This window comes from Mustelus asterias, chromosome 23 (genome assembly GCF_964213995.1).
Source record: "Mustelus asterias chromosome 23, sMusAst1.hap1.1, whole genome shotgun sequence".
NCBI lineage: Eukaryota > Metazoa > Chordata > Chondrichthyes > Carcharhiniformes > Triakidae > Mustelus > Mustelus asterias.
Genome location: NC_135823.1, coordinates 44,541,682 through 44,569,626, shown reverse-complemented (window position 1 = coordinate 44,569,626; position 27,945 = coordinate 44,541,682). Strand labels below are relative to the sequence as shown.

Genomic DNA, 27,945 nt, shown 5'->3' with positions numbered 1-27,945 from the left:
ATTGGCACACTCAAGTGTAACATTACTGTATTCACACACACTATATATACATACAGTGCAATATCACTGTATTGACACACTGTATTCACACTACATATACAGTGGAACCCCGATTTTACACGCCCCGATTTAGCGCGAAATCGGATATGACGCGATGGACCCTTTTTTTTGCTATTTCTAGTTTAGTGATTTAGCGTGACCCCAATTTAGCGCAACACCGATAACATTCGTGATAACATTTTATGGACCCCAACCATTGTGTTACAACGGGGCTGCACTGTACATATAAACACACACACAGTAATATCACTATTGCAACTCTGTAACATTACTGTGTTCATTCTCACTAAATATATATATAGCGCAGTATCACTGTATTGACACACACTCAGTGGAACATTGCTGTATTCACACACACACTGAATATATACGGTATATATTCACATACTGTAGTATTGTATTGCCACTCAATGTTACATTATTGCATTCTCGCACACACACGTATATATACCCACACACATACTAAATGTACATTATCACTGTATTGCCACTCAGTGTAATATTACTGTGTTCACACACATGTATACTCACACACTATATGTATATACACACAATATGTATGTATATATATCCATACACACTATAAAGTAAAGTTAAAGTTACTTTATTAGTCACAAGTAGGCTTACATTAACACTGCAATGCAGTTACTGTGAAAATCCCCCAGTCACCACACTCTGGTGCCTGTTCGGGTACACTGAGGGAGAATTTAGCATGGCCAATGCACCCGAACCAGCCACGTCTTTCGGAGTGTGGGAGGAAACCGGAGCACCCGGAGGAAACCCAGGCAGACAGGGGGAGGAAGGTGCAGACTCCGCACAGACAGAACAGTGACCCAAGCCGGGAATCAAACCTGGGGTCCCTGGTGCTGTGAGGCAGCAGTGCTGACTCACTCTGCCGCCCATATATATATATATATGTGTGTGTGTGTCACTGTACTGCCCCACACTCCAGCACTGTGGGAGTTGTCCCAGTATCTGACTGCACAGTCCAGCTGTGGGCTGAGTCAGTTCTCGCGAGAGTGAGCGAGCGAGCGGGAGCTGCCGGGAGGCGGTTGGCTCTCTGGGAGGGAGGCGCGCTCTGCTGTCGGTGACTAGAATGACCGCACTCGCCCACCACCATCTCTGCTGATCCAGCCGCACGCACAGCCACACCCGCCTTTATTTCCAACCCCCCCGCAGCTGCGTTGCGGAACCGAGGTGAGCGCCGAGGGGGATTGCGGGGGCAACAGCGCGAGTCGGTGCCGGTGTCGGGGTTGGAGTGGGGGGAGGGGTGGGGTGGGTGGATAACGCTCCGCTCTGGGCTCGGCGGGCGGTGCCAGCTGGGAGGCCGGCGGTGGCCATTGCGGCTGCGCGGCTAGGCGAGGAGTGGGGGCGGTGACAGGGTAAGTGATTGACAGAGGGTGCAGCCAATCAGAGATCAGCCGTCATCATCCTGCATGGTGATTGGGTAATGGGGACCAATCACTGACTGGCAGGGAGGGCAGGGGCGTGGCTGGAGTCAGTTCCAGATGGAGTGTTTTGTGTTGTTGGGGGTTTTGTGCTGTTACTATCTTCCTGATGGATTTTGCAGTGTTTAATAAACAATGTTTGCTCTGGTCCAAATCTCTAGTTCAGAAACAGATGAGGGGAGGCAATAGTTTAAAATGTATTCATTAGTGTCACAAGTAGGCTGACATTAACACTGCAGTGAAGTTACTTGCGAAAATCCCCTGGTCGCCACACTCTGGTGCCTGTTCGGGTAGGCTGAGGCAGAATTTAGCATGGACAAATGCACCTAAGTAGCACGTCTTTCAGAATGCGGGAGGAAACCGGAGCACCCAGGGGAAACCCACGGGGAGAACGTGCAGACTCCACAGACAGTGACCCAAACCAGAAATTGAACCTGGGCGCCGTGAGAAAGCAGTTGCTAACTACTGTGCCACCCGACTTGCAGTGTTTAATACATAATGTTTGCAGAGTTTGCTATAGTCCGAATTTTGAGTTCAGAAACAGATACAGGGAGGTGATGGCCTAATATTCATAGAAACTGGAAGCAGGAGTAGGCCATTCAGCCCTTCAAGCCTGCTCCGCGTTCATTATGATCATGGCTGATCATCAAATTCAATATCCCGATCCCCCACTTCATCCCATATCCCTTGATCCCTTTAGCCCCAAGAGCTATATCTAATTTCGTCTTGAAATCAGACATTTTAGCCTCAACTACATTCTGTGGTAGTGAATTCCACACATTCACCACTCTCTGGGTGAAGAAATTTCTCCTCGCCTCAGTTCTAAAAGGTTTTACTTATCCTCAAACGATGACTCCTGGTTCTGGATTCCCCCACCATTGGGAGCATTCTTTCTGAATCTACCCTGTCTAACCCAATTTTATATGTTTCTTTGAGAGACCTCTTCTAAGCTCCAGTGAATATAATCCTAACCGACTTAGTCTCTCCTCATATGACAGACCTGCTATCCCAGGAATCAGGTATAGAATCCCTACAGTGCAGAAGGAGGGTATTTGGCCTATTGAGTCTGCATGACTCGTAGCCAGGGCCTATCCATAACTCCATGTATTTTACTCCATCAATCCTCTTAACCTATATATACGTTGGGATTCTAAGGGGCAATTTAACATGGCCAATCAACCTAACACGGCACACCTTTGGACTGTGGGAGGAAACCGGAGCACCCAGAGGAAACCCACACAGGTGCGGGGAGAATGTGCAAACTCCATTCAGACAGTTATCCGAGGCTGGAATTGAACCCGCGTCCCTGGCTCTGTGAGGCAACAGTGCTAACCACTGTGCCACCTTGCTGCCCTTTTTCAGCAACACAATCCATTTCAGCTGATCCAGGTGGGGAGGTAATATTCTATTACATTTCTGTGCACACCCTTGCAGATTGTTAAACGTGTTTACCCAGTGTAAACACTAAAATAATATGTTTGTAACAGGCACAATATTTCATATTCTTCAGAAGAGATCCTGTTGGTCGTGCCTTCTAACTGATTAGAATGGAATATTTTGCATGTTTCTTGAGTGAATAGGTGAAATCGAAATGGCAGCAATGCTGCCGGTATTCCCAGTTCTGTAATGCACATTTCACTCAGAACGTATTTATGGGAGTGTGGCAGGTTAACTGTGTATTTTCTTCGTCCTCCAACATGAGTGCTCTGGTCAACTGTAGTCGGTTCCAGTAAAGTGTACCACCTGTGTTCAACCAAATTGTGTACCTTTACCTAACACATAGTTTGCAGTTTAGATTTTGTGATTATTGACCAGCTGAGAGTTTGCTCTGCAGCTCCTTAGTTTCTTATTTTACAAAGTCTACGAGGGGTTTGGGGTGAGAGTAAGGGTCCCTCTTCACTTGCAATGGTATCCCCTGGCTACCTTCAGAGTTATTTTGACATAAGCATTCTAAATGAGTTGATGAGCAGTAGTGCTAATTGAAAGCTGACTGGGAACCATCTTTATCATTATGAATGATAACTTGTCCAGTAACGTAACGCGTACACTAGAATTCTGCACTGTAGGGTTTCTATGATTTCTATGAATTCTTCTGTGAATCAATGTATATGAACATTAGAATTCAAAGGGCAGTTAAGAGTTCAACCAAGTTGACATGGGACAAGTCTCTGATGGAAAGTAGACTTGAATGAGGATGGCAAGTATTCCCAAACATACATTATTGAACCAGTTGAGTTTTTTCAACAATTTTCACGGTTATCAGTTTCAGATTGTAAAAAAACTGAATTCAGATTTTCAAATTGCCTAGGTGGTATTCAAACACTCATACTCTATATCTAAAGGATTCTGGATTATGATCTTAGAAACATAACTGTTATTCCATAAATCTTCTCTGTCTTGTCATGGGTATGGTGGGGGGAAGAACCTGCGGACAATGTAAATTATATTAAAAATGGCCATTCATCATAAAAGAGTTTGGCCTGCGTGTAAGATTATTAATAACATCAAAATGTTTTAAAATCTGATCGTTTCCATTGAATGGATAGGGTTTGTTCAAAATTTATTCTCCACACCCCTCTCAAAATATAATTTACTATCTTCCAGGAAATATTTTTCATTTTCCAAGTTCTTTAAACTTATAGTGACTTATATTTTGTTTGACTGTTTCCAGATTTAGTGATAGAGACTACAGACGTTGTCTTTTGTGTACCAAGAAAGGTTGCACTGACCTCGATGAGTCCCAGTAGTTCAGACCCATTGTGAGTAATCTGGAACTGTATCAGTCAAGGAAATTGTTTTTTTAATTTATATATCCAATTCAATCCAAAGTCCAATTCAAAGTCTCATCAAGTGAGACATTCCCGATCCCAGCTGACAAGACAGGGCTCTCACCTCCTGTCTTGGGCTTGATCTACATGATCCAAGCTGATTGGAGTAGGCATTGCACCTCTTCTAAGGCTTGATCTCATTTGCATCTTAGCCACTTTAAAAAATAGCTTCAAATGAAGCCACAATGTAACCTTCTGACTTCAACCAAGTACAGCATGTCGATACTACATTTGATCTTAGCTAAAAGTCCGAAGGAAATATGCCACAGTATCCTGGCTGGCGGGTTTCTGGTTATTCATTTAGCGGGACTCCATGTATCATTTTATTTGTTTGTCTTTTAAGTGAGTGTAACTTAATTCACTACACAATGATTTTCGTGTGTTATGGGCTGTTTGTTTTCCTTCTCAGCTGTGAATGACAGACATCGTATCCTCCACTGTACTTAGTGAAATACAGCTTCGATTACTCTGTCATGATGACATAGATACCGTGAAACTTCTATGTGGTGACTGGTTCCCAATAGAGTGAGTATTACTAGCATTTAATTTTTTTTCCTTGCCATCAGTGACGTTTGTGCCCTTCTCTGACTAAATGTTTCATTGTGTAGCAAATTTACTTGATGCAGCCGTTCCTCATCTCCCCTCCCACCCCATCCATTAATCCTACCAAAAACTTTGGTCTTTTGTTCACAGTCATAGTTTTTTACAGACAAAATTTAATTTCAAGCCTTGCTTCAGGAAATGATGGTTTTATTATGATTGCATCTGATTACAAATGATGAATTTAGACAGGGTGCTAGAACTATCAGCAGAATATTGCAAACGTGAAGTTAACCAAAGCAGAAAATGCTGGAAAGTCTCAGCAGGTCTGACAGTATCTATGGAGAGAGAGAATAGAGCCAACATTTTGAGTCTCTTTGTCAGAGCTGAAGAGAACTGGAAATAGGATGACATTTAAACTGTTTGGGGAGGGGGGGGCATGTGGTGTGGAGCCTTGGGGCTGGATAGAGGGCCAGGGATAAGTGGAGGTAAGGGAGAGATTGACAAAGATGTCATGGACTAAAGGACAAAGGTAATGTAAGTGGTGGTGATTATGGCTAAGAAAGGTGCTGATAGTGGCACATCAGAATATGTTAATGGCAGAACATAGGTAAGCAATGTGTCAACGAACAACCTGGAACAGGTAACGGTTGGCCCTTGTGGAGTGGGGTCGGATGGTGGAAGGGGAGACAGTGGTATGGGAAAAAAAGATGGAAAGCAGGATTTTTGAAAAAGACAATGGAAAGATAAATAAATAAATAAATGAAAGAAAAGTGATGGGAGTGTGGTGGAGGAGAGAGTTCACAGTCTGAAGTTGTTGAACTCATGTAAATCCGAAAGGTTGTAAAGTGCCTAATCAGAAGATGAGGTGCTGTCCATCCAGTTTGCGTGGGCTTCGCTGGAACATTGCCGCGGGCCAAGGATGGACATGTGGGCATAAGAGTAGGATGGTGTGTTGAAATGGCAAGTGACAGGAAGGTCTGGGTCCTGCTTGCAGATGGACCAAAGGTGTTCAGCAAAGCCACCATCCAGTCTGCGTTTGGTTTCTCCAATATAAAGTAGACTGCATTGGGAGTAGTGAATGCAGTATAGACCAGATTGAAGGAGGCACATGTGAAGTGTTGGTTCACCTGAAAAGAGACTTTAGGCCCTTTAGATGGTGAGCGGGGAAGAGGTAAAGGGACAGGTGTTGCACCTTCTGCAATTGCATGGGACAGTGCCATGGGCAGGGGCTGAGGTGTTGGGGGTGACAGAGGAGTGGACTAGGATATCCTGGAGGGAACGGTCACTGTGGAATGCTGACAGGGGGAGTGAGGGGAAGATGTGTTGTGTGGTGGCATCATACTAGAGTTCGGCAGAAATGGTAGAAGATGATCCTTTGAATGTGGAGGCTGGTGGGGTGAAAAATGAGGACAAGGAGGACCCTATCCTGGTTCTGGGAGGGGAAGGGGTGAGAGCATAGGCACGGGAGACGGGTCGGACACGGTTGAGAGCATTTAACCAACATTGGTAATGCTTTTGTGTTACAGTTACAATGTAGGGAACTATTTTACAGAGCTAGTAGAAAGATGGTAGATCTTGTCTTCTGCTTTGAACAGGTACCCAGATTCATGGTACCGGGACATCACTTCCAACAAGAAATTCTTTTCCTTGGCGGCCACATATAAAGGTGGCATTGTGGGGATGATAGTGGCCGAAATAAAAAGTCGATCAAAGGTACATAAAGAGGTACGTTTTCACAATGCATTTTATAGACACATGTTCCACATTCCATTTCAAACGCAAGAACTCTTGAGAAATTAACGTTCTTGGTTTTGTTTTTAAAACAATGTGTGTGCACTGCTAGAATGGAGTGCTGAATATATTTAAAACAATAATTTACTGTAAATAATGCAATGCATAGCTTGGCCTCGCCTGTTAAAGATCCTTTCTTTAGTTTAAAAAAAGTCCTTTGGCTATTAACTCGCTTATTGTAACCATGCTAAACAAGCCAGCAGCAAATTATTTCTGTTTGAGGGAAACTACAAAATTAATATATTAAATAATTATAAATAATAAGGGTCTAAGGTACAAGATTATGAGGGGCACGGACAGAGTGGATAGTCAGAAACGTTTCCCCAGGGTGGAAGAGTCAATTACTAGGGGGCACAGGTTTAAGGTGCGAGGGGCAAGGTTCAAAGGAAGATGTACGAAGCAGATCTTTTACGCAGAGGGTGGTGGGTGCCTGGAACTCGTTGCTGGGGGAGGTAGTGAAAACGGATACAGTAGTGACTTTTAAGGAGCGTCTTGACAAACACATGAATAGGATGGGAATAGAGGGATACGGTCCCCGGAAGGGTAGGGGGTTTTAGTTAAGTTGGGCAGCATTGTAGGTGCAGGCTTGGAGGGCCGAAGGGCCTGTTCCTGTGCTGTAATTTTCTTTGTTCTTTGTACTTCAATCTAGTATGGCAACATACTGGCAAGATTTAATGTTCTACATTTTTAATAAAATTGCTACAATATATATTGAACGTGAAAGAGGCTGCAGTGATTTCAAGATCTTAGAAGTGATGCATAATACAAAGCACTGCATATCCCACTGGATTATTTGTCCTACTTAAGTCTTTTTTTGTAACCAAAGAAAGAATGATCAAAGACAATTGTAATTGATTTTTCTGTGCATCAGCTTCTTGATGGTTCAATCGGTAATTATACTTTGTTGCCTGCCTCTGAACTATACAAAACAGGGAGCCCAGGTTTGTTAAGCTGATCTCAGTTTGTTAAGCTGATCTCAGCTTGAGAGGTGGGGGGAGAAGTCAGTGGGAAGTGGGGGAGAAGTCAGTGGGAAGTGGAGGAACAGTCAGCAACTTTCCCACTCCTGATTTCTAGTCTGTAATTCCTATGGTCGTTCACGTGTATCATTAGGTGAAGAGTGCAGTAGTGCTACAGTGGTTATGTTGTTGAAGTAATAATCCAAAGACCTGAACAAATGATCCAGGAAAACCACAGCAGCTGGGCGATTTAAATTCAGATTCATTTAAATAAAAAGCTAATATCAGTAGGGGTGAATATGAAAGTACCAAATTGTCAGTAAAAATAAATTGGCTCATTAATATCCTCTCGGAAAGGAAATGTGGCCATCCATACAGAGTCAATCGTTTATGTGGCTCTAGATCCACAGCACTTTAGTTGACATCATAACTGCCCCCTGAAATTGTGTAGCAAACCTCTCCGGAAGGTCGCCTTCACAAGTAATTAGGGATGGGGAAATAAATTCTTGATATTAACACCCACATCCTGCGAGTGGATGAATAAAAAATGGATGGACAGCACAGTTGTAGCAAAATAGTTTGGAGATGCTTTCTGTTCAGATCACAAAATAAAAAGAAACTCCTTGAGCAAGAGTGAAGTTCACTAAGTCCTTCACAGAGTAAGATTTAAGCTTTCAATGCATTGTACTGCATGCTTTTATCGACTGCAAAGTGGGAAGGTAGCCAAAGAATGAATTTTGCTTGATCCCTTAGACTTGCGTATTTCAAGAAGAAACACATTTCAAAACAGAAGAATCAACTAAAAAATTCTATCTCATCTTTCAAAGGGAAATCTGAACAAAATTCTTAAATGAATATGAAACAAAAATCCTGAAATATCCAAGATCAATGAAGAGGGGGATTGATCTGTGTATTTCCAATGCTTCCGGCTTTTGTTTCTGGGCAAAACTCTGAAAGATATTGAACAAAATGTGTGATAAATTACTAGTCAGAATTTATTTAATCTTTTTCAGTAATTGCTGGAATTGAATAATGTCCAGTCTTCCTATTGTTACCTACAGGATGGAGATATTCTGGCCTCTAGTTTCCCTATAGAGATACAAGTTGCTTACATTTTAAGCCTAGGGGTTGTAAAAGAATTCCGAAAACATGGAATAGGTAAGTGTATTAACTTGTTTCCATTTTATTTCTAGTGTGAGACATTGTTAGAATATCCTAGGCTTTTGAAGATTGAGTCCAGCATTTGTACATGATGGATTTAAGACAGTCTGTCAGGATTATTGGCTGGCTGATACCTAAATTTGTGGATGTTAAAAATAAAACTATTTGAAAAATTATATTGCTTTCAAATGTTTTTAACATTTTAATCTAACCTATGGTATTAATTTATTTTTAAAATATCATTAAATGTAGGTGGCCATGTCACATGAAGATATGAAAGTGCTCACTCCTCGAACGTATTGTTCATTTGTCCGTAATTGCGAATGATAGCTGACATAATATCCCACTCACAGGAATTAGATTTGATTTTTAAAGAAACTGACAGGATTCAGTTTGATTCTGGTTTGATGTCTTGTACTGAAGTAAGTGAAAAATGACTGACTGATGCAATCAGTACTCCTAATTCTCTAAAGCAATTTGTTTCATGCACTCGGTTTGCTGAAAGAAGAATGGCAGATGAACTCTTGTGTGCTTTCTTCACCCTGGAGATTAGAAACTCCATTGTGAGCGCTCTAGTCAACCAGGGAAAATTACATGGTGGGTTCCAGTAATTCCTTCTGCCGTGCTTGAGCAACTTCATGGCAACATTGTGCCTTTTACTTGTCACACGCTTTGCAGTTGTGCGTTTGCTGTCTTTAACTTGCTGGAAATTTTGCTCTGCAGATTCATTGGACTCTGCCATTTCATTTCTTTTGGAGTGGAATGGGGGACACGGTGTGTAAGGGTTCCTCGTCACTAGAACTAATAATAACTGACTACCATCAGAAGTATCACTCCCACACGAACACCCCAAAGTGAGCATTGGTGCGAGTTGAGAGTTGCTAGTACTGACTGGGAACAAATATTATCACTCACTGTAAATGATGGCTAGTGTTCCAAAGTAAGAGTTTTAACAACACCAGGTTATACACCACCGTGTTCCAAAGCACAGCCATTGTAGAAAGAGGGGAAAATAACCAACTTTGTATGGGGTACAGTACACTGGTGTACGGAACTGCTGAACCACTATTCAATAGGATATGATTGTATTGTATGATTCACTGCAAGCAAGCTGCTACTGTTCCATGGAGCCATATGATCAGACAACTAGCTTGCCTTTCTCAGTCATGAGGAAAGGTGTGAAGACAATATAACTTGTTTTTAGCGATCGCCTTTGTCCAAAGAACAAACAAAGAACAATACAGCACAGGAACAGGCCCTTCGGCCCTCCAAGCCCACGCCACTCCCTGGTCCAAACCAGACCATTCTTTTGTATCCCTCCATTCCCACTCCGTTCATGTGGCTATCTAGATAAGTCTTAAATGTTCCCAGTGTGTCCGCCTCCACCACCTTGCCCGGCAGCACATTCCAGGCCCCCACCACCTTTGTGTAAAATACGTCCTTCTGATATCCATGTTAAACCTCCCCCCCCTCACCTTGAACCTATGACCCCTCGTGAACGTCACCACTGACCTGGGAAAAAGCTTCCCACCGTTCATCCTATCTATGCCTTTCATAATTTTATACACCTCTATTAGGTCACCCCTCATCCTCTATCTTTCCAGTGAGAACAACCCCAGTTTACCCAATCTCTCCTCATAACTAAGCCCTTCCATACCAGGCAACATCCTGGTGAACCTCCTCTGCACTCTCTCTAAAGCCTCCACGTCTTTCTGGTTGTGCGGCGACCAGAACTGGGCGCAGTATTCCAAATGCGGCCGAACCAACGTTCTATACAACTGCAACATCACACCCCAACTTTTATACTCTATGCCCCGTCCTATAAAGGCAAGCATGCCATATGCCTTATTCACTACCTTCTCCACCTGTGACGTCACCTTCAAGGATCTGTGGACTTGCACACCCAGGTCCCTCTGCGTATCTACACCCTTTATGGTTGATATTTTTCAGCAAAGTTGAGCATTGTTTATTTTTATCAAAGTTAATGGTACAAATTTTAAAAATCCATTTTACAATTGGAACAATGCCTTCATTTATGTCCTGAATATTTAAGATGAGCTGAAGAGTAATCAGGCAGTCTGATGGCACTGAAGGCTGGATCTTATAGCGCCATGAATGGATGGTCAAATTCCTTCATAGAATCCCTATAGTGCAGAAGAGGCCATTTGGCCCATCAAATCTGCACCAACTGTCTGACTGAGTGTCATAACCAGGCCTGCTTCCCCGCCCTATCCCTGTAACCTCACACATTTACCATGGCTAATCCATCTAACCATGGGACACTAAGGGGCAATTTAGCGTGGCCAATCCACCCAAGTGCACATCTTTGGACTGTGGGGGAAAGCAGAGCAACTAGAGGAAACCAACACAGATACAGGGGGAATGTGCAAATTCCACACAGACAGTCACCAAAGGCCGGAATTGAACCCGGGTCCCAAGAGCTATGAGGCAGCAGTGCTAATCACTGTGCCACCATGTTTCACCCAGTTCCTGATTTGAATAAGGCAGCAGTGTCCCTCAGCAAGAGAAAAAACACAAGAAGAAATACTCCTTTGACTACCTCTTTCCAAGAAGTGGAGATGCCGGCGTTGGACTGGGGTAAACACAGTAAGAAGTTTAACAACACCAGGTTAAAGTCCAACAGGTTTATTTGGTAGCAAAAGCCGGCCAAAGAAGGGGTTTAAGGCTCCGAAAGCTTGTGTGGCTTTTGCTACCAAATAAACCTGTTGGACTTTAACCTGGTGTTGTTAAACTTCTTACTGTCTTTCCAAGAAGCACAGCACTTTACTCCTTTATGAATTGGTTAAATAATAGCAAACACAGTGGCAGGAGTTTTATTTGAATACTTGTGAGCAGTGAAGTTCCTTGTTGGTTCAGTTACTAAACCAACAACAACTATTGTTTATATAGCACCTTTAATGCAATAAAGGTGTATCACTGGAGTGTTTTTTTTTAAAAGTGAAATTTGAGAGGCCAAAATCTTGAGCAAGGAGGTAGTTTTTAAAGGTCTTAAAAGAGGAAAGGTTTAAAGAAGGAATTCCAGAGCTTAGGACCTTAACAACTGAAGGCACAGCCATCAATGGTTGTGCATATAAAATCAGAGGTACTTGTGATCAGAATTAGACAGGCTCAGATATCTTGGAGAATTGTTGTGCTAGAGTAGATGATAGAGATAGGGAGGGGCAGGCCATGACAAGACTTGAACACAAAGATGGTTATTTTAAAATCAAGGCATTGCTTCACCAGGAACTAGACTAGGCTAGTGAGCACAAGGTTACTGAGCGAATGGGACTTGGTACAAAGGAAATGGTCGGCAGAGTTTTGGATGACCTCAGATTTACAAGGGAGAATGTTGATGTTGGCCAGGAGTGCACTGGATAGGCAAGTCTAGATGTAACAAAAGTATGGATGAAGGATTCAGCAGCACTTGTGCTGAAGCAGGGCAGAGTCAAGCAGTAATGGCCTCAATGAGGCCCATGAGGTTGGCCTCTTGGAGTATGAGCTCCCTGATTGCTGTACTGGTTGCCTGCCTACCAGGAGTCCCTCCTGTATACATATATATATATTGAGGAGTGTCAAGGCTACTGACACTCTGGCTTCTGACTTTGTACCTGAAGCACTCTTAGGAGAGGAATTAAGTTTGTAAATAAAGGGAATCTGGTGAAGGGACTCTGAGGAGTTATTTCTCAAAGAAATGGTAGAGAAGTGGAAATGGACGGTCTCAGTGAAGGCCATGGATATGTGGTCAGCATCTCATCTTTAGGTCAAATATGACACCACAGTTGAGATTTAACCTCAGCTGGTGGCCAGGGAGAGAGGTGAAGCCCGTAGCTAGGGAACTGGGGACTGAAGACAATGCCTTTGGTCTTTCCAGTACTTCACAATACTGGCCACACTCTTCAAATGTATTTTGATTTGGGACTTAGAGGTAACTTGATAAATTGTGTCGGGGGAAAGAAAATATAGTTTGAGGAAGGGAATATATTTCAGAGGCTTAATTGGGAGGAGACTTTAGCACTCAACTCAGAAATATTAAAATAGCAATTAAGACCAGAAGGTAAATTAAATTTCTTAAGCCAGTACATCAGGGAAAAAAATCTGTTTTATAGCTGATGAAATGTTTTAAGTGTATGTGTATCTTAAGTGTATCTTTTCCTAAAGGTAGGGGTGTCTAAAACTAGAGGGCATAGGTTTAAGGGGAGAAATACAAAAGTGTCCAGAGGGGTAATTTCTGCACACACAGAGTGGTGAGTGGCTGGAACAAGCTGCCAGAGGTAGTAGTAGAGGTGGGTACAATTTTGTCTTTTAAAAAGCATTTAGACAGTTACATGGGTAAGATGTGCATAGAGGGATATGGGCCAAATGCGGGCAATAGGGATTAGCTTAGGGGTTTTTAAAAAAAAGGGCGGCATGGACAAGTTGGGCCGAAGGGCCTGTTTCCATGCTGTAAATCTCTATGGTAGTAAGTGCAAGCAAGATTATGGGTATTTAAACAGAGCTGTGTCCAAAGAAGCGAACACGGCATTCTAAAGATTTACTGAGACAACAGTTGGTGTATTTTGTATGATTGTAGATAGGGGAGTGAGTTTCCATTAAGAAGTCACAGTTATTTTGAAGGTTTCCATGGCTTTTTAGCCCAAAGCTACAATGGATGAGTTGGAGTAGCCCCAGTGAAATTCACCTCTGTAGTATCTATGAAAAGACATAGAGGCAGCACAAATGATTCAGAGAAAGGCATCAAAGATAACATCAAGTTTTGTATTACCCAACTCTAAAGAATGGTTAGATAAGCTGAACTCATTCATATTACTCGAGGGGACACGATTCACACACTTGAATGAAAAATAGGCAATGAGAATATATGTTGGGCAAAGCCAATTTCAATAACGATTTTCATTTCATAACAAAATGATTACCATAAGTTGCTGTATAAATTTAAGAGGTAATTTCTTCAAGGTTAACATTATTGACAGATGTAGGAGGTCAAGCACAATAGATACAAGTTCTGTCGAGCATTCCTGTCCTGTCAAAGAATTCTAAAGGTTAGGAATGAATTTAGTGGGGGATATTTTGAAAATACTCAGGCTCTGAAATAAGGCTTTAGTGCCAGAAAACACTCAATATTGTTTTCTTATGTTTCTATTTGAAATTTAAAATGAAATTGTAAACATATGCTTCTTGGAGTGATGGATCTCCAGATTTCTCACATTGTGGGAAATCATCTAGTTTCTGTTGTGCTTACCTTAGATTGGTTAAGTTTGGGGAATTACAAGTGCTAAATTGTATTTTGTGACATAGAAAATTGAGATTTATAACATGTGTTTTTGTTTACAATAATGAAAAATCAGCGAGGCTAACTCGGAACCAGCAACACCACCTTGAAATGAAGAGAAAGATCCGACAGGTTAACTAAATTCAGTATAATTATTAATAATAATTAAGGCATGAAAAATGGAGTTCTCATGCCAGTGTATGTCTTGGAGGTGAGAAAATGTGAAGTCGGGGAAAAAAATTGAAGTAAAATTCAAAAGAAATGTGAATTTAAAATTCACAGTTAGTAACTATGTTAATTACAACTGGATGTTCTATATATTCCGGTGTGAGTTGGTACTTTATCTCTAGACAATGGGTCTAGAGATAAATCCATAAATGTGCACGTTGGAAGATTTTAGTGCCAGCTGTGTACTTGTGTTTATATTTTCACGCATGCAGTTTGGTGAGCCTTCAAAGGAAAGAAAGCTATCTCTTAACAAGTAGAACATCTTGCTTTTTACTTCACATAGAGCTGGTAGTGATGTTGTTTGGAACTATAAGTATACCCTTAGATTTTCCTCCTTTTAAATCAGGTTTACTGTCTATGTATTAAAATGTGAAGTCTGTTTTAATGATTACTGTACCTTTTTATTTTTAAGGTTCATTATTACTTGAAAGCCTGAAGGATCACATATCAACCACAGCTCAAGATCATTGCAAAGCAATCTATTTGCATGTCCTTACTACTAATAGTACTGCCATCCACTTCTATGAAAATAGGGACTTTAAACAACATCATTACCTGCCCTATTATTACTCTATACGTGGTGTATTAAAGGATGGTTTCACATATGTTCTTTACATCAACGGGGGACATCCTCCTTGGACAATCTTATATCCTTTAAAGCGAATTAAGCTCCTGAACCCCAAAATATATTTTTACTGCACTTAACTACAAAAGTTTCTTTTGCAATTGTTTAATAATGATAGCTTTCAAGTTTCTAAATATTATAATTCTACAGAAAAAAAACATTTGACTGATGACTAAGGTTAAAAAAACTTCAAGCATTATATCTTATTTTTAATCTTTATTCTCTTTAATATTTTAACACTAAAATAATGTTTGTTACTAACATATAAGAGCTGTGATTTATTGTATTCCATAATATTTTAATCAAAGCAACGTTAATTGAAATGAGTTGTTAAGAACATTACTACTAATAAGTTGTTTTGCTTGAAAGAAGGTTAGCCTCCCACAGATGTGGTTGGACTTGTCTCTAATGCTAATTCATATGGCTAGAATTTTAATTTAGTTTGATTCTTGCAAGCTTAGATGTATATTAATGAATCCTCCCATGCAAATATGTTACACAACTGCCATGTGCAACTATTTTTCTGAATTGTCAGGTTCATAATCTAAGGGATGGAAATTATTGGTTCTGCATTGGTGTTGGGAAAACCCTAATTTAGGTATTGAGCTCATTGTCTGAAACATTATTCTTCAGCTTGGGCCTACCACTAGCGTACATTTAGTCAGCTACACATCAGTGTTAACCTTTGTAAATAACCTTACCATTCAGGTAACATCCAATATAAAACCTATCTAAGGAACTAAATTAAGAATCAATTGATATGGTATGAAAAAATCCTTTAATGCTTCATTGAATGTCCAATTAAACCTAAAATGCTGTCTGGAAACATTTAATTGGATAACATTGTAGTTTCTCCAATTGCTATAGTGTTTGAGTTAGTTCAGCTAGCAGAATGACCTTTCCCTTGGATAGGGAGGGAATGTTTTGACAAAACCAACGTACTGTTAATCTTTCCAGTTTCAAAACTTTCTCATTCCTTATGAGAAAACAGGGCCAGTTGTCTTAACCTGTTTGTTTTGATCAGTGTAGATGTAGACGTATTTTAGAAGGTGAAATTCACACTGTTAGATAGATTTGTCAGCAGGATAAAAGTTTGGTAAAATGATTATTTAATCCAAGATGACATTTTTTGGAAGGAATTGCAATTTCATTTTCAGGCCAGTTTGTGCATTTGCAGTAAGAGATATTTTGTAACCTGAGGCTGATGCATACCTTAATTTGAGATGATTGTCTCCAATAAATCAATATTCATGCTTAAGACTTAAGTTGACTAGAAAATAACAACTCAAAAGGCAGATACGTTAATGGGCTGTATTGACATCCTTGGATGTTGTTATTTGAGAGAGGAAAATAATTTGGAGTTTACCTTAAAGGATTTGGAGATAAATAACTGAGAACCTGCCAAAACTCTTTCCAAATCTACCTGGAAAGCAGTAATAACTAGCATGAACCTGAAGAGCGGTGGGATGGAATATTCAACTGTGAAAAATTGGAAGCTTTTGAGACCAATAGGTGAAATCCAGAGAGATTATTTTGCATTTGGAGAAATTTCTTTAGTTGAATAAATTAAAATGTCAGTGATTAGTTTCAAAAGTCCAGCTCTAAGATTTTGTTTCATTGCAAGGCTCTAACATTTAATCCAATAAGAGATGAAACCGGATGAAGAGTTTTGTTCTCTGCTTTAGGAAGTACGTTGTGTCTTTTAGAGAAGATTTTAAAAAGATATGAATGACAGATAGCAAACCACAGAGATGTTAATGAACTAGAGCTTCCTGGTCTTGAAACCACTTCCAGATATTTGTGGGAATGGGTGAGGGAATTAAGTTTTTTTTGTGCACTAAGCAAACATAGAATTAGGAAACTTTGTTTTCCTTCAGTGTCCTGTCTGTAAACATCTTTTCATTGAAACTTCTGAAGATAGTCTGTGTGACTACAAGGTCGGAACTTAATTCACTGCGATAATCTTGAGGTATGCAATGTTCAACTCGAGGTAAAAAGCTATTTCTCAAACTTTTTCAAAGCATGCAGTTCTTAAAAATAAAAAAAGGTCTTTAAGCAACTTGTCACACTCAGGATTTATGACTTGGCATGGAGGAACCTTGACATAGAATATGTTACTACTGAACTAAACTTGGAGTTATTTCACAAGACAGAAGGACTAGGTGATGTACATTTGGGTTGGAACCAAAATGCCTGTGGTATAGTATTATATTCTCGTTGAATCTGGAGTTAGGCTTTTACAAGTAGAAGCCTGCAAGGGCAGTAGTGTAAAAGAAAGCTGAGAATCTTTGTTACGGTGAAAATATTAAAAGTTAAGTCTAAATCATATCTATTGATCTGAGGAAGCACAGTATATTTTGTATCATTACACAAACTAAGTAAATATGACTTAACTGTCGCTCTGGATGGTACTTGGTATGAAATAAAGCAATTTAATAATTTGTGTCAAGCTCTTCATATTTGGCTTGCACCCGAAGAGATTGGAGAAGTACATGTAGGAAAGATGGCTTTAGGTCAAATCGGGGTATCATTAGAACTCCGGGTTATGTTTTTGTAAAGAAATAAAATATAGGAGTTGGTGATCACAATTAAAAAAAACTTACCAAGTTGTAGCATATAGAAAACTAATTCTACAAGAAAATGAGTAATGGGGAGGTTCTTGAAGTAGCACTATGGGAGTCAAAGGTAAGATTATTGAAGTTGTTACTGACAAAGTTTGATGGTAGAAGCGAGCAAAATGAGAAGATATTGACATTGCATTTATGTCTGATAGAATCGATGGAGATAAATTACAATGATTGCCAGCTTTCAGTAGGAAAAAGGCACGTCGTAAGAGAAACATTGAAGCTTAATGTAGAACAGTGGCTGTCAAACTTGTACAAAGAATTCCGTTCAAATTGACAAACTCTTGACAATCCCCTATCTTAACTTCCAAAGTTCTGTGCTAGTTGCAGAAAAGAAGAGAAATCTGCCAACATTACAAAAGCTGATTTTTTTTTTTGTTGGTATGTACTGCATCAGATATGTGTGAGTAAGGCAATAAGTACAGAAATCGGACTAATAATTGCACAAATTAGATAACTATTGATGATTATTAAAAAAAAGGTTTTGGTAGCAGAAGTGATTTGAAGTCTTGTTAAGGAGCCATTGCTAAGCTACTGTTGTTTTTCCACCTGACAGTTACAATGAGTATCTTGCACTGGGTTATCTGCATACTTTCTGTCTTTGTGTAACAGCAATGCTGATCTCAGCTGTGGTTTAGGAATATTTTTGAGTAAAACTATATATGTTCTCCACCGAAGGGATGGTTATATATTTTTGCCTCTTCCTTCCCCTTCTCTTATCCCAATGGCTATTATTCCAGTGCCTTATTTTGACACTTAACTGCAGCTTTAAAGATGGACCTGCCACTTGAATTAGGGTTAAAAAAAGAAACATTATTTAGCAGTTTCAAGTATAGTTCTTTGAGGAGGTAACAAGGAAGTTAGATAAAGGAGAACTAGTGGAAGTGATTGATTTAGATTTCCAGAAGACCTTTGACAAGGTGCTGCAAAGGAGACTGTCAAATAAGTTAAGTGCCCATGGTGTTAAGAGTAAGATCCTCTTACTGGATAGAAGATTGGCTGATTGGCAGAAGGCAGGGAGTGGGGATAAAGGGGTCTTTTTCAAGATGGCAGCCGGTGACTAGTGGTGTGCCTCAGGGATCAGTGCTGGCACCACAACTTTTCACAATATACTTTAAAGATTTGGAGGAAGGAACTGAAGGCACTGTTGCTAAGTTTGCAGATGATACAAAAATATGTAGAGGGACAGGTAGTATTGAGGAAGCAGGGGGACTGCAGAAGGGCTTGGACAGGTTAGAAGAGTGGGCAAAGAAGTGGCAGATGGAATACCATGTGGAAAAGTGTGAGGTTATGCACTTTGGAAGGAGGAATGGGGGCATAGACTATTTTCTAAATGGGAAAATGTTTACGAAATCAGAAATACAAAGGGACCTGGGAGTTATTGTTCAAGATTCTCTTCAGGTTCAGTCAGTAGTTAGGAAGGCAAATGCAATGTTAGCATTCATGTCGAGAGGGCTAGAATACAAGAGCAGGGATGTACTTCTGAGGCTGCATAAGGCTCTAGTCAGACCCCATTTGGAGTATCGTGAGCAGTTTTGGGCCCCATATCAAAGGAGGGATGTGCTGGCCTTGGAAAGGGTCCAGAGGAGGTTCAGAAGAATGAAGAGCTTGTCGTATGAGGAATGGTTGAGGACTCTGAGTCTGTACTCGTTGGAGTTTAGAAGAATGAGGATGGATCTCATTGAAACTTGCAGGATATTGCGAGGCCTGGATAGAGTGGATGTGGAGAGAATGTTTCCACTAGTCGGAAAAACTAGAACCAGAGGGCACAACCTCAGGCTAAGGGGACAATCCTTTAAAACAGATTTCTTCAGCCAGGGAGCGGTGAATCTGTGGAACTCTTTGCTGCAGAAGGCTGTGGAGGCCAGGTCATTGAGTGTCTTTAAGACAGAAATAGATAGATTCTTGATTAATAAGGGGGTCAGGGGTTATGGGGAAAAGGCAGGAGAATGGGGATGAGAAAATTATCAACCATGATTGAATGGCAGAGCAGACTCAATGGGCCGAGTGGCCTAATTCTGCTCCTATAGTCTTGCTTATTGAGTTTTCCATTATTCTATTAAAAATCAATAATATTGTGCAAAAATTGTGTTATAGTCCTTGACGCACCTTCACTGACTATATTCAACATATTGGCTCAACTCTGGTGAATCTGAGGCCGTGCTCCATTCCCCAGCGAATATACCGTCAGGCACAGAACCTTATCCGCAGTTTTTTACCCTGGCCTGGCATCTCAGCGAAAGGTGGTATAGAGTACAGCCGGGCGATGTGATCCCTCTTGTGTTTTTTTTAAGCAAACAATTTGAAAAGGTGAGCTGTTTAAAAGTTTTATATTTTCTGTTACAACTTTGAAATCCAACCTTGTTGAGTAGCTTTGCTAAATTGGTTTAATGACTTTGGTGCTACGTTTTAGGCAAAATCTTTTGAAAATGCAGCCATGTGTGCTCTTGATTGCTGATTACCTTTTGTATCTCATTAATGTGGCTCTTTTAATATGTCCTCATTTGGGATTTTCTAGTTCTGAAAATTGGTGCCTGATTTTTCATTTGGCCTAATAATGATTTACACTTTTTCCTTGGTTTCTTTAATGTTTAATTGACCCTGTTTTTTTGATGGTAATGGTGACAAAACTGTCATGTTTTTTCCATCGTTACTCCTCTGAAATTGGTGACAAATTCAGGAGTCGGCATATGTGCAGTTAACCGCAGAAATCAAGAGGTTGCTGTCAGTGATTTTATAGTTCCCCATAATGTGCGCTGCTGAAGTCTCCCCGACCCCGTAGACTGTAATCAAGTAGAAATCATTGAACTGATGAGAACTTGTCTCTTCACACTATTAGTCTAGTTGAAAGAACCCTAGAAAAAGTTGCACCTTGTTGAATGAGCTGTAACTGGGTTTTTAACAGCATTCTAAACTCTGTCTCCACCAGTTAATGATGTGGAGATGCCGGCATTGGACTGGGGTAAACACAGTAAGAAGTCTCACAACACCAGGTTAAAGTCCAACAGGTTTATTTGGTAGCAAAAGCCACAGTTAGTTCTCCAAGGCGGCCTTCATGACACACGACAACGCAGAGTCGCTGGGCAGAGACTGATAGCCAAGTTCCACACACATGAGGATGGCCTCAACCGGGATCTTGGGTTCATGTCACACTATCTGTGACCCCCACGACTTGGCTGGGCTTGCAAAATCTCACTAACTGTCCTGTCTGGAGACAATACACATCTCTTTAACCTGTGCTTAACGCTCTCTCCACTCTCATTGTCTGTACCTTTAAGACTTGATTACCTGTAAAGACTCGCATTCCAACCATTATTTTGTAAATTGAGTTTGTGTCTTTATATGCCCTGTTTGTGAACAGAACTCCCACTTACCTGACGAAGGAGCAGCACTCCGAAAGCTAGTGGCTTTTGCTACCAAATAAACCTGTTGGACCTTAACCTGGTGTTGTGAGACTTCTTACTGTGTCCACCAGTTAATGTCATATTTGTAGAATGTCAAATTTCTCCAGTATGCTAAATTCACATTTTAATTCTTTTAAACACCTTTTAATAATATTTCAGCTTTTACCTTCATCACGTGTGTGTCCCAATCATTTGATTTGACCTCCATAAAATTTTAATTAAAAATAAAACAAAATCAGCATATTTACTTCTTGGTTTGCTATCTTAAGAGACAATAAATTTAATTGGCTGCTTACCCTGCTTAATGACATCACTGTTACTGGGTGCCTGCAGATCTGCTTGAATTACCACCAGATTCAAACTGACTTTGGGAAAAGGAAATCCATAACACATAGATTGCTAGGTCTTTACAGGCAGCTTTCTTTGCTGCTGGCAGCTACTGCCATTTTTCACAGCTGCCCATGAAATCCAGATCTATGATTTTTTTCTGTTCCTTTCTGTTTTAATTGTTAAGTGACTTTTGACCCCTGGTGTTTGCTTGAAAACAAATTTGAGTATTGTTGAAAAAAGACACACATTGTCAAAGCTTTTCATCTTGCACTTATCAGAACAATTTGCAAGACTACCAAATGTAAAGGGAACAACAGTGTATACTGCATGACAAAGACAGTGCTGATTGGCTGGCAAATGGACTCTGATTGTTAGAGGCGTTGCCATGGAAAATGCACTGGTTAACTGATGACTGACAGTTAACTGCCAAGCTTTGTTTAAATTCAAAACAGGTGGTTTGACCAATTATCAAGGCATTGCCCTGGACTATACACCAGAGAATATCACCTGTTTTGTTTAGTTGAAAAAGATGCAAGTGTGGCAACACAGTGACAAAGTGATTAGCACTACTGCCTCAGTGCCAAGGACCCAGGTTCGATTCCCAGCTTGGGTCACTGTCTGTGCGGAGTTTGCACGTTCTCCCCGCGTCTGAGTGGGTTTCCAGTTTCCTCCCACAGTCTAAAAGATGTGCTGGTTAGGTACATTGGCCATGCTAAATTCTCCCTCAGTGTACCCGAACGGGCGCCGGAGTGTGGCGACTGGGGGATTTTCACAGGAACTTCATTGCATGTAAGCCTACTTGTGGGACACTAATAAATAAACTTTAAACATTGAATGTTAATTCTGTCTGCAAAAGATAGGGCCCTGTATATTAATATATGTAGCTTCTAGCACATGTAATTTATTTTAGATGATCGAGTTGCACTTAACCAAATTACTACAAAGAGAGATTATTAAAACCATCACTCAAACATGCCTCCCAGTGATTCAGTTGCTTTGCTGTTTCTGATTTTGGTTATTTCTTGTTTGCTGTTTATACTATCAATTCAGGAATATATAAAACCATAAATCAGGCAGTGTTATTAGTGCCAGCAGGAAGAAAGCAGGATACAAATGACTGATGCAAATGAACTTTGCTGTTTTTGCCTTTGGATAATTGTTGTTTACTCTTTGTGATATCAGTTCTTTATTTCATTGTCACATTCAGATTATTTTCCCATAGTTTATCCTCAATAGCCAACATTGCTTTAACAGACTATGGTTTTATACATCAAAAGCCTGATGCATAATGTAATTAGACTGGGTGAGAATGATTTACTTTAATAGAGTTGGGAATGATGAATGTTAGATACATAATGGGTGCACCTTAAAAATGCCTACAATCGCTAAGCGCAATGGGGTGAATTTTCCCATTCCAACCGCCGCTGGAATTGGAGCGGGAAGGGGTGGACCATGGAAAGGTCCGTTGACCTCGGGTGGGATTTTCCGGTTTCAGGGCGAGTGCAGCCGGAAAACCCAGCCCAATATTTTTTGCATTGTTTACCGTAAAGTTTCAAAGTCCTAACATAGAGTAAGTTGATTTTTTTATTAGAAAATTATGTTTGCTATCCAGAAGAATTTCGGGAAATTGTTAAGGAATTATAGACTGAATGATGTGTGTGAATGGGGATTCTCTTTCATTGCGATTGACTGGATTAACCATTTGCCATTAACCATTGATTTTTTTTTGTGAGAATACATATTGACTGTCAAATCCAGAGGGTTAGAACTAAGTATTTTGATTATATGGGGACACAAATGTGTAGAACAATTAAAATGGTTTGATTATAAAATGGAAGTATTTCTCTGAACTTTTACTACACCAATTTTCTCCCCTCTTGTACAGTAGACAGCTTGAATCATTCAGTGAATCATTCAGTACATCATCTAAGTGGCCAATATTAATATGAAAGCCTTGACAATTGACAGACTATTTGATTGCCATGGACATCATTATCAAATCCCCAGTTAATACCTGCAAACATATTTCTAGTTGAAATTGCTGAGTGGTGTGTCGAGAATCATAGAACAATGTAGTACAGGAGGAGGTCAGTCACCCATTGCCTCTTAGCTAGTGCTTTGATAGAGCTATCTAATTAATCCTATTTCACTGCTGTTTCCCATTTCCCTGTAAATCTTTTCACTTGAAGTATATCCAGTTGTCTTTTGAATGTCACTGTTACTTTTGAATGTGCTTCTCGCACTTTTTCAAGACGTATATTCCAGATCACCACAACTTGCTATGTAATAAAATGTTCCCTGACTTTTTTGACCACTAAGTGTACAGCCATTGGAAACCGTTTGTCCTTACTTACTCTGTTAAATTCATCCACGATTTTAAACATCTCGAGCAAATCTTCTCTTAACCTTCTTGATCTAAGAGGAACAACCCCGGCATTTCCAGCCTCATAGAGTCATGATGGCATAGAAGGTGGCCATTCAGCCCATCGTGTCCTTGCTAACTTACTGTTGGTGCAACCCAATCAGCTCTATTTCCCAGGTTTATCCCCGTAGTCCCATAGCTTTATGTCTGTCAAGTGCCATCCAGTTTCCTTTTGAAATCATTCATTGCCTGTGCTTCCACCGCTTCATGAGTAGAATGTTCCAGGTCATTACCACTTGATACGTAAAAAAAGTTCCTCCTCACAGCCCCATCATCTCTTGCCCAAAACTTTAAACCCGTGTCTCGATATAACTCACATCTCTTATTCCTGGTAATATTCTAAAAAATTATCTCTGTACCATCTTTCAGGTCTTGACATCCTTCTAAAACACGATGACCAGAATTTGAAGAGATCCTTGGCCTGTTGTCACTTTCCTAATCCAGGGTACATGACAGTAAAGCATCTCTAACATGCCCACATAGCTGAATGATTTAGAGCTATTGGGGAAATTGAAAGTACTGTTATAAAGATTTACTTTAATGTGTTCGTGGTATCATTTTGTAAATTTCACTGGGATGCATATTTTTCTTTTCAGCTACAAAATGGACAGTCTGCACTGATAATATTTGTATTTCTTCTGAACGTCTATATGCCAAGCAGGGAGGAGGGAATGCTATATTTTAAAAAACTTGGAGGCACTCCCTCACTGATGCATTTCGAATTCTATACAGAATGTATTATAATACAGTGTTACCTATCTGTTGATGGAGCAAGTGCACTGCGTCAAGATTCATCTGTTCCATTAACGTCTTTTAATTACTTTTACACCCAGTAATTTGCTGCTATATAAAAAACCACTGTATGTCTTATTTGTAATTATATGTGGATTCTAAATGTAGATTTTCATAATTTCTTTTGATTGTGTTTGAATATTTCAGTTTTATAATGCACCTTGAGTGTATGGCAAAGATTCTGTATTTGGATTTCACCGTATTCAGGTTTTAAAGTTGTTGGACTGATCTCTGCACAATCATCAATTTGTATGTGGCCCTGACCCATTTTCATTCATTTCATTAAATTGGATTTTGTAACTATGGGAAGCAAAATCCACTTTTGTGACGATCAATGTTTTGGTTTTAAAAATGCCTGCTTTTAGTTGCAATATATAATAGTCAAGTGTTCAGATATGCATGTTCTTTACTGAGCTGAATTGATTGTACTTGATTCACCTAGTGTACATTTTGAGGGCAAAATATGCAGACAGTGCAACTATCGTTTAAGCCACGTGAATGATCCCACCTGGTGGGAAACCCACAGGGTGATCAGTAATTCAAAAAAGGGAGAAAGAAGTCCAGCACAGATGATTTTCCTATTTGTAACAACTGGTTGTCCCACTATTCATCATTTTGTTGTATCTCTCAACATTTGGTGTTCTGGAATTACAAACTTTAGCTTTCAGGATTGGGAACAGACAGTTTTAGAAATGCAAAACGTTTTTTGTTTAAATCTGTCTCCAGCTGTTTCAGAAGAGTTCAAATCCAACTTTCCTTCTTAAAAAGTGAATTTCCATTTTTTTTTCTTGCTTTGCAGTGCATAAATTATGACATCAGACATTGTGTGGCTCTCTCCATATGCCAGACTGTAATAATCAAATGTGTAAATATTACTATGTTTTTATCTGGGGTTTTTTTCTATATGCCTGATAATTACTGTAATGGTGTAATGTGAATGGTGTTGCAGGTCACATGTGGGAATACAGATCATTATGAACTGCTAGAACTACTGTGAAAAGTGTTCCTATGTGAAGTGTCAATCTACATGAATTTCAAGATTTTTTTTAAGCTTCAGTGATCTAGCCGTTTAAACATTTTTAACTTCATTCCATGATTCTGTTTCGCTATTTAAAAAATGCCTACACTGTTTCACAGATTTTAAAAATAATTTTGGCACCAACGACAATCAGTGTAAGACTTTTAAACAGTAATTGCACTTTAGATGTATAGTAAATGTTAATATATTTATGTAGTGGCATCCCTGTTATCTGGGCAGCACTCTTTTGTCTTAATACACTTAGACTTCTGATCTGTTGTTGAGAACCAGTATTCATTGTTTATGAAACATGACACCAGGCTGTGTAAGAAATGGAACCATAGAACCATAGTTTGAAATGAAAATCAAATATGTTCCGAATTTCAGTTCAATATATTAACACTATATTAAAGATTCCAATTAATGTAGCATCAGTTGCATTTTGCTTTTTTTGTATTTCTGTTTTTTTTCTGTGTTGTTCTTTGAAGAAATTAACAGCTTTTTTTTTTCTCATTTGTTGAACCACCAGTTGATTTCTGGACTCCTGTATTGATTCGATTTCTGAAATGTCTTCGGCAGTTGCATAAAATGTTTTTAAATAGAATTATTACGTTTTGTAAAGCAAGAAACAAAACATCTGGGTTCTTGTGTGGATTTATTTTTTAAAATAATTAGGATACATAAATTTACTGGTCACAGCACTGTAAGAAATCTTGTTCAATCTATTAAAAATTACGTCAAAATCATTCTTTGTTTCTTTTGTTTTGATTAGATTGTAAAGGCTTTGCTTCATTGATTCATATGATACAGGGGACATGCTCACCAGAGCTCAGTGCTTCGCCCCAGAAACATTCCCGACACTCACCCTTTCGTAGTTTTAAAGGCCTTTATTCAGTCACTCCTCAGCATTCCTTTTCTTAGAGGAAAGAGTCCCAACCAGTTCAGTTTTTCCTGATAGGTATAACCCCCCCAACCCCTGAAAAATGCACAAGAGAAGAAATGTTCAGTGAGTTATAAACTCGTCCCCTTATCTCTATGTGGGAAGTTAAAGACAAGGTTGGAAGGTGATTGTGAATTGGAGCAAACATGTCTTGAAATCAGTGCTTCATTGGTCTGGGAGCCTCCCAGGATACTTACTGACTTGTTGCAGATTATTAATAAAAGACAGGGTAGAACCCTCCTGGCAAATGTGATCAGTCAGTCTTTACCTCTATTAGTAGTGGCTCACTTTTGGCTCTCAGTAATAACAGTCTCTCTTTGTCTTTGTTCTTTTGAACTTTCTTTGTTAGTCAAAGAAGACTTTTATATTCAGTTGGAACTTTTACCAGCTGATGCAGAAGGTGCCTTTGTAGGTAGACAGAGAGAAGATAAAGAAATTATTATTGACCATCCCTGGCTACTGAACCCTGGCTAGTGAGGATGATTGTTAGACTCTGTTTAAGGAACTGTTTCTAGCCTCCTCCCCAATAAGGAATGATCCTAAGAAAGGCTGCTCAGTCGCAGTTACAACTGCTGAAAGGCACCTCTGCCTCATCCGACTGTCTTGTAACTGCTGCCTTCGTGCCAGATCATGACTAGAAGCTTCCAGACAAAATCCTGCTCTCACCGCCATTTGTTGGTCGTCGAAGGGTTTGGGAGATGTGTTTGGAAGAAATGCACTGTGCGTGACATCCATTAGAGTTGCACACCAGCTTCCACACACATGTTGACAGAATGAAACCTTCATTCGTCCAAACAGCTATTGAGGGGTGAGTTAATAGGTTGTAATGAACAAAGCATCGTAGCTGTGAGGGACAGCTCGGTGGATAGGATATTGGTATGTAGATAGGCTGGAAAATTGGGCGGGGATCCTGGATTCAGGATTCAATCCTGGACCGGGGAGCGGCGCGGGCTTGGAGGGCCGAAGGGCCTGTTCCTGTGCTGTATTGTTCTTTGTTCTTTGTTGTTCTTTGAGATATTCTAGATGGCACTTCTTCCACCTGTTTTGCCATTAAGGACTGTTTGCCAGTGCCCCGTCTGGCAGGGTTCCTAACAGGCCTACATGGTAACTGAAACGGCCCAGGACATAAGGGGGTCCTACCGTACTTCACTCTTATCAACCATTTCTTATTCATTGTTCAGGTTCCATGGCAAGGATGAGGGGGGGACTTTGGAACCTGAGAAATTATGCAGCAATACCAGTTGTAAGTAGTGTGAGATTGAGAAAGCAGGTGAAAGAAAAACACAACTGCTATCATTCACCCATTGCTAAGCCAACTACATCATCGCTGACTCAGTCACATTCATCAGATGCATGACAGCCATTTGGTCAAAGACCTTCTGTTTGGTGAACTGGTCACTGGATTATGATCTCTTGGGTGACTGTTCCTCTGCCAAAAGGTACCTTGCAAACAAGGTATGCAGATTGTCTACATTGGCAACTGGGAGATGGTCGCTGCCTCTG

The 27,945-nt window shown here is 40.1% G+C and overlaps 1 protein-coding gene across 5 annotated transcripts; it reads left to right on the top strand.

Moving 5' to 3' along the window:
* Nucleotides 1-998: 998 nt before the first annotated feature.
* On the top strand, nucleotides 999-26,248 carry naa60 (N-alpha-acetyltransferase 60, NatF catalytic subunit). Of its 5 annotated transcripts, none has more exons than XR_013500678.1 (8): nucleotides 1,004-1,257; nucleotides 4,746-4,861; nucleotides 6,475-6,604; nucleotides 8,688-8,784; nucleotides 14,700-14,934; nucleotides 19,652-19,846; nucleotides 24,062-24,137; nucleotides 24,289-26,248. XR_013500678.1 is itself a non-coding variant. In XM_078240405.1 (7 exons), exons 2-6 carry the CDS (start codon nucleotides 4,752-4,754, stop codon nucleotides 19,806-19,808), a joined length of 729 nt encoding a protein of 242 aa, XP_078096531.1. In that variant the 5' UTR covers nucleotides 999-1,257; nucleotides 4,746-4,751; the 3' UTR covers nucleotides 19,809-19,846; nucleotides 24,289-26,248. The 5 variants fall into 5 exon arrangements, 3 of the variants coding, with proteins under 3 accessions (XP_078096531.1, XP_078096532.1, XP_078096530.1); XR_013500679.1 differs by having other exon boundaries at nucleotides 1,078-1,257; nucleotides 6,475-6,592; XM_078240405.1 differs by lacking the exon at nucleotides 24,062-24,137 and having other exon boundaries at nucleotides 999-1,257.
* The last annotated feature ends 1,697 nt before the right edge of the window (nucleotides 26,249-27,945 follow it).

Coding starts and splice junctions, on each gene's coding strand:
- naa60 (XM_078240404.1), top strand. CDS start 4,752: ATGACAGACATCGTATCCTCCACTGTACTTAGTGAAATACAGCTTCGA. Junction 4,862..6,474: donor GGTGACTGGTTCCCAATAGA/GTGAGTATTACT, acceptor TGCTTTGAACAG/GTACCCAGATTCATGGTACC. Junction 8,785..14,699: donor ATTCCGAAAACATGGAATAG/GTAAGTGTATTA, acceptor TTTATTTTTAAG/GTTCATTATTACTTGAAAGC.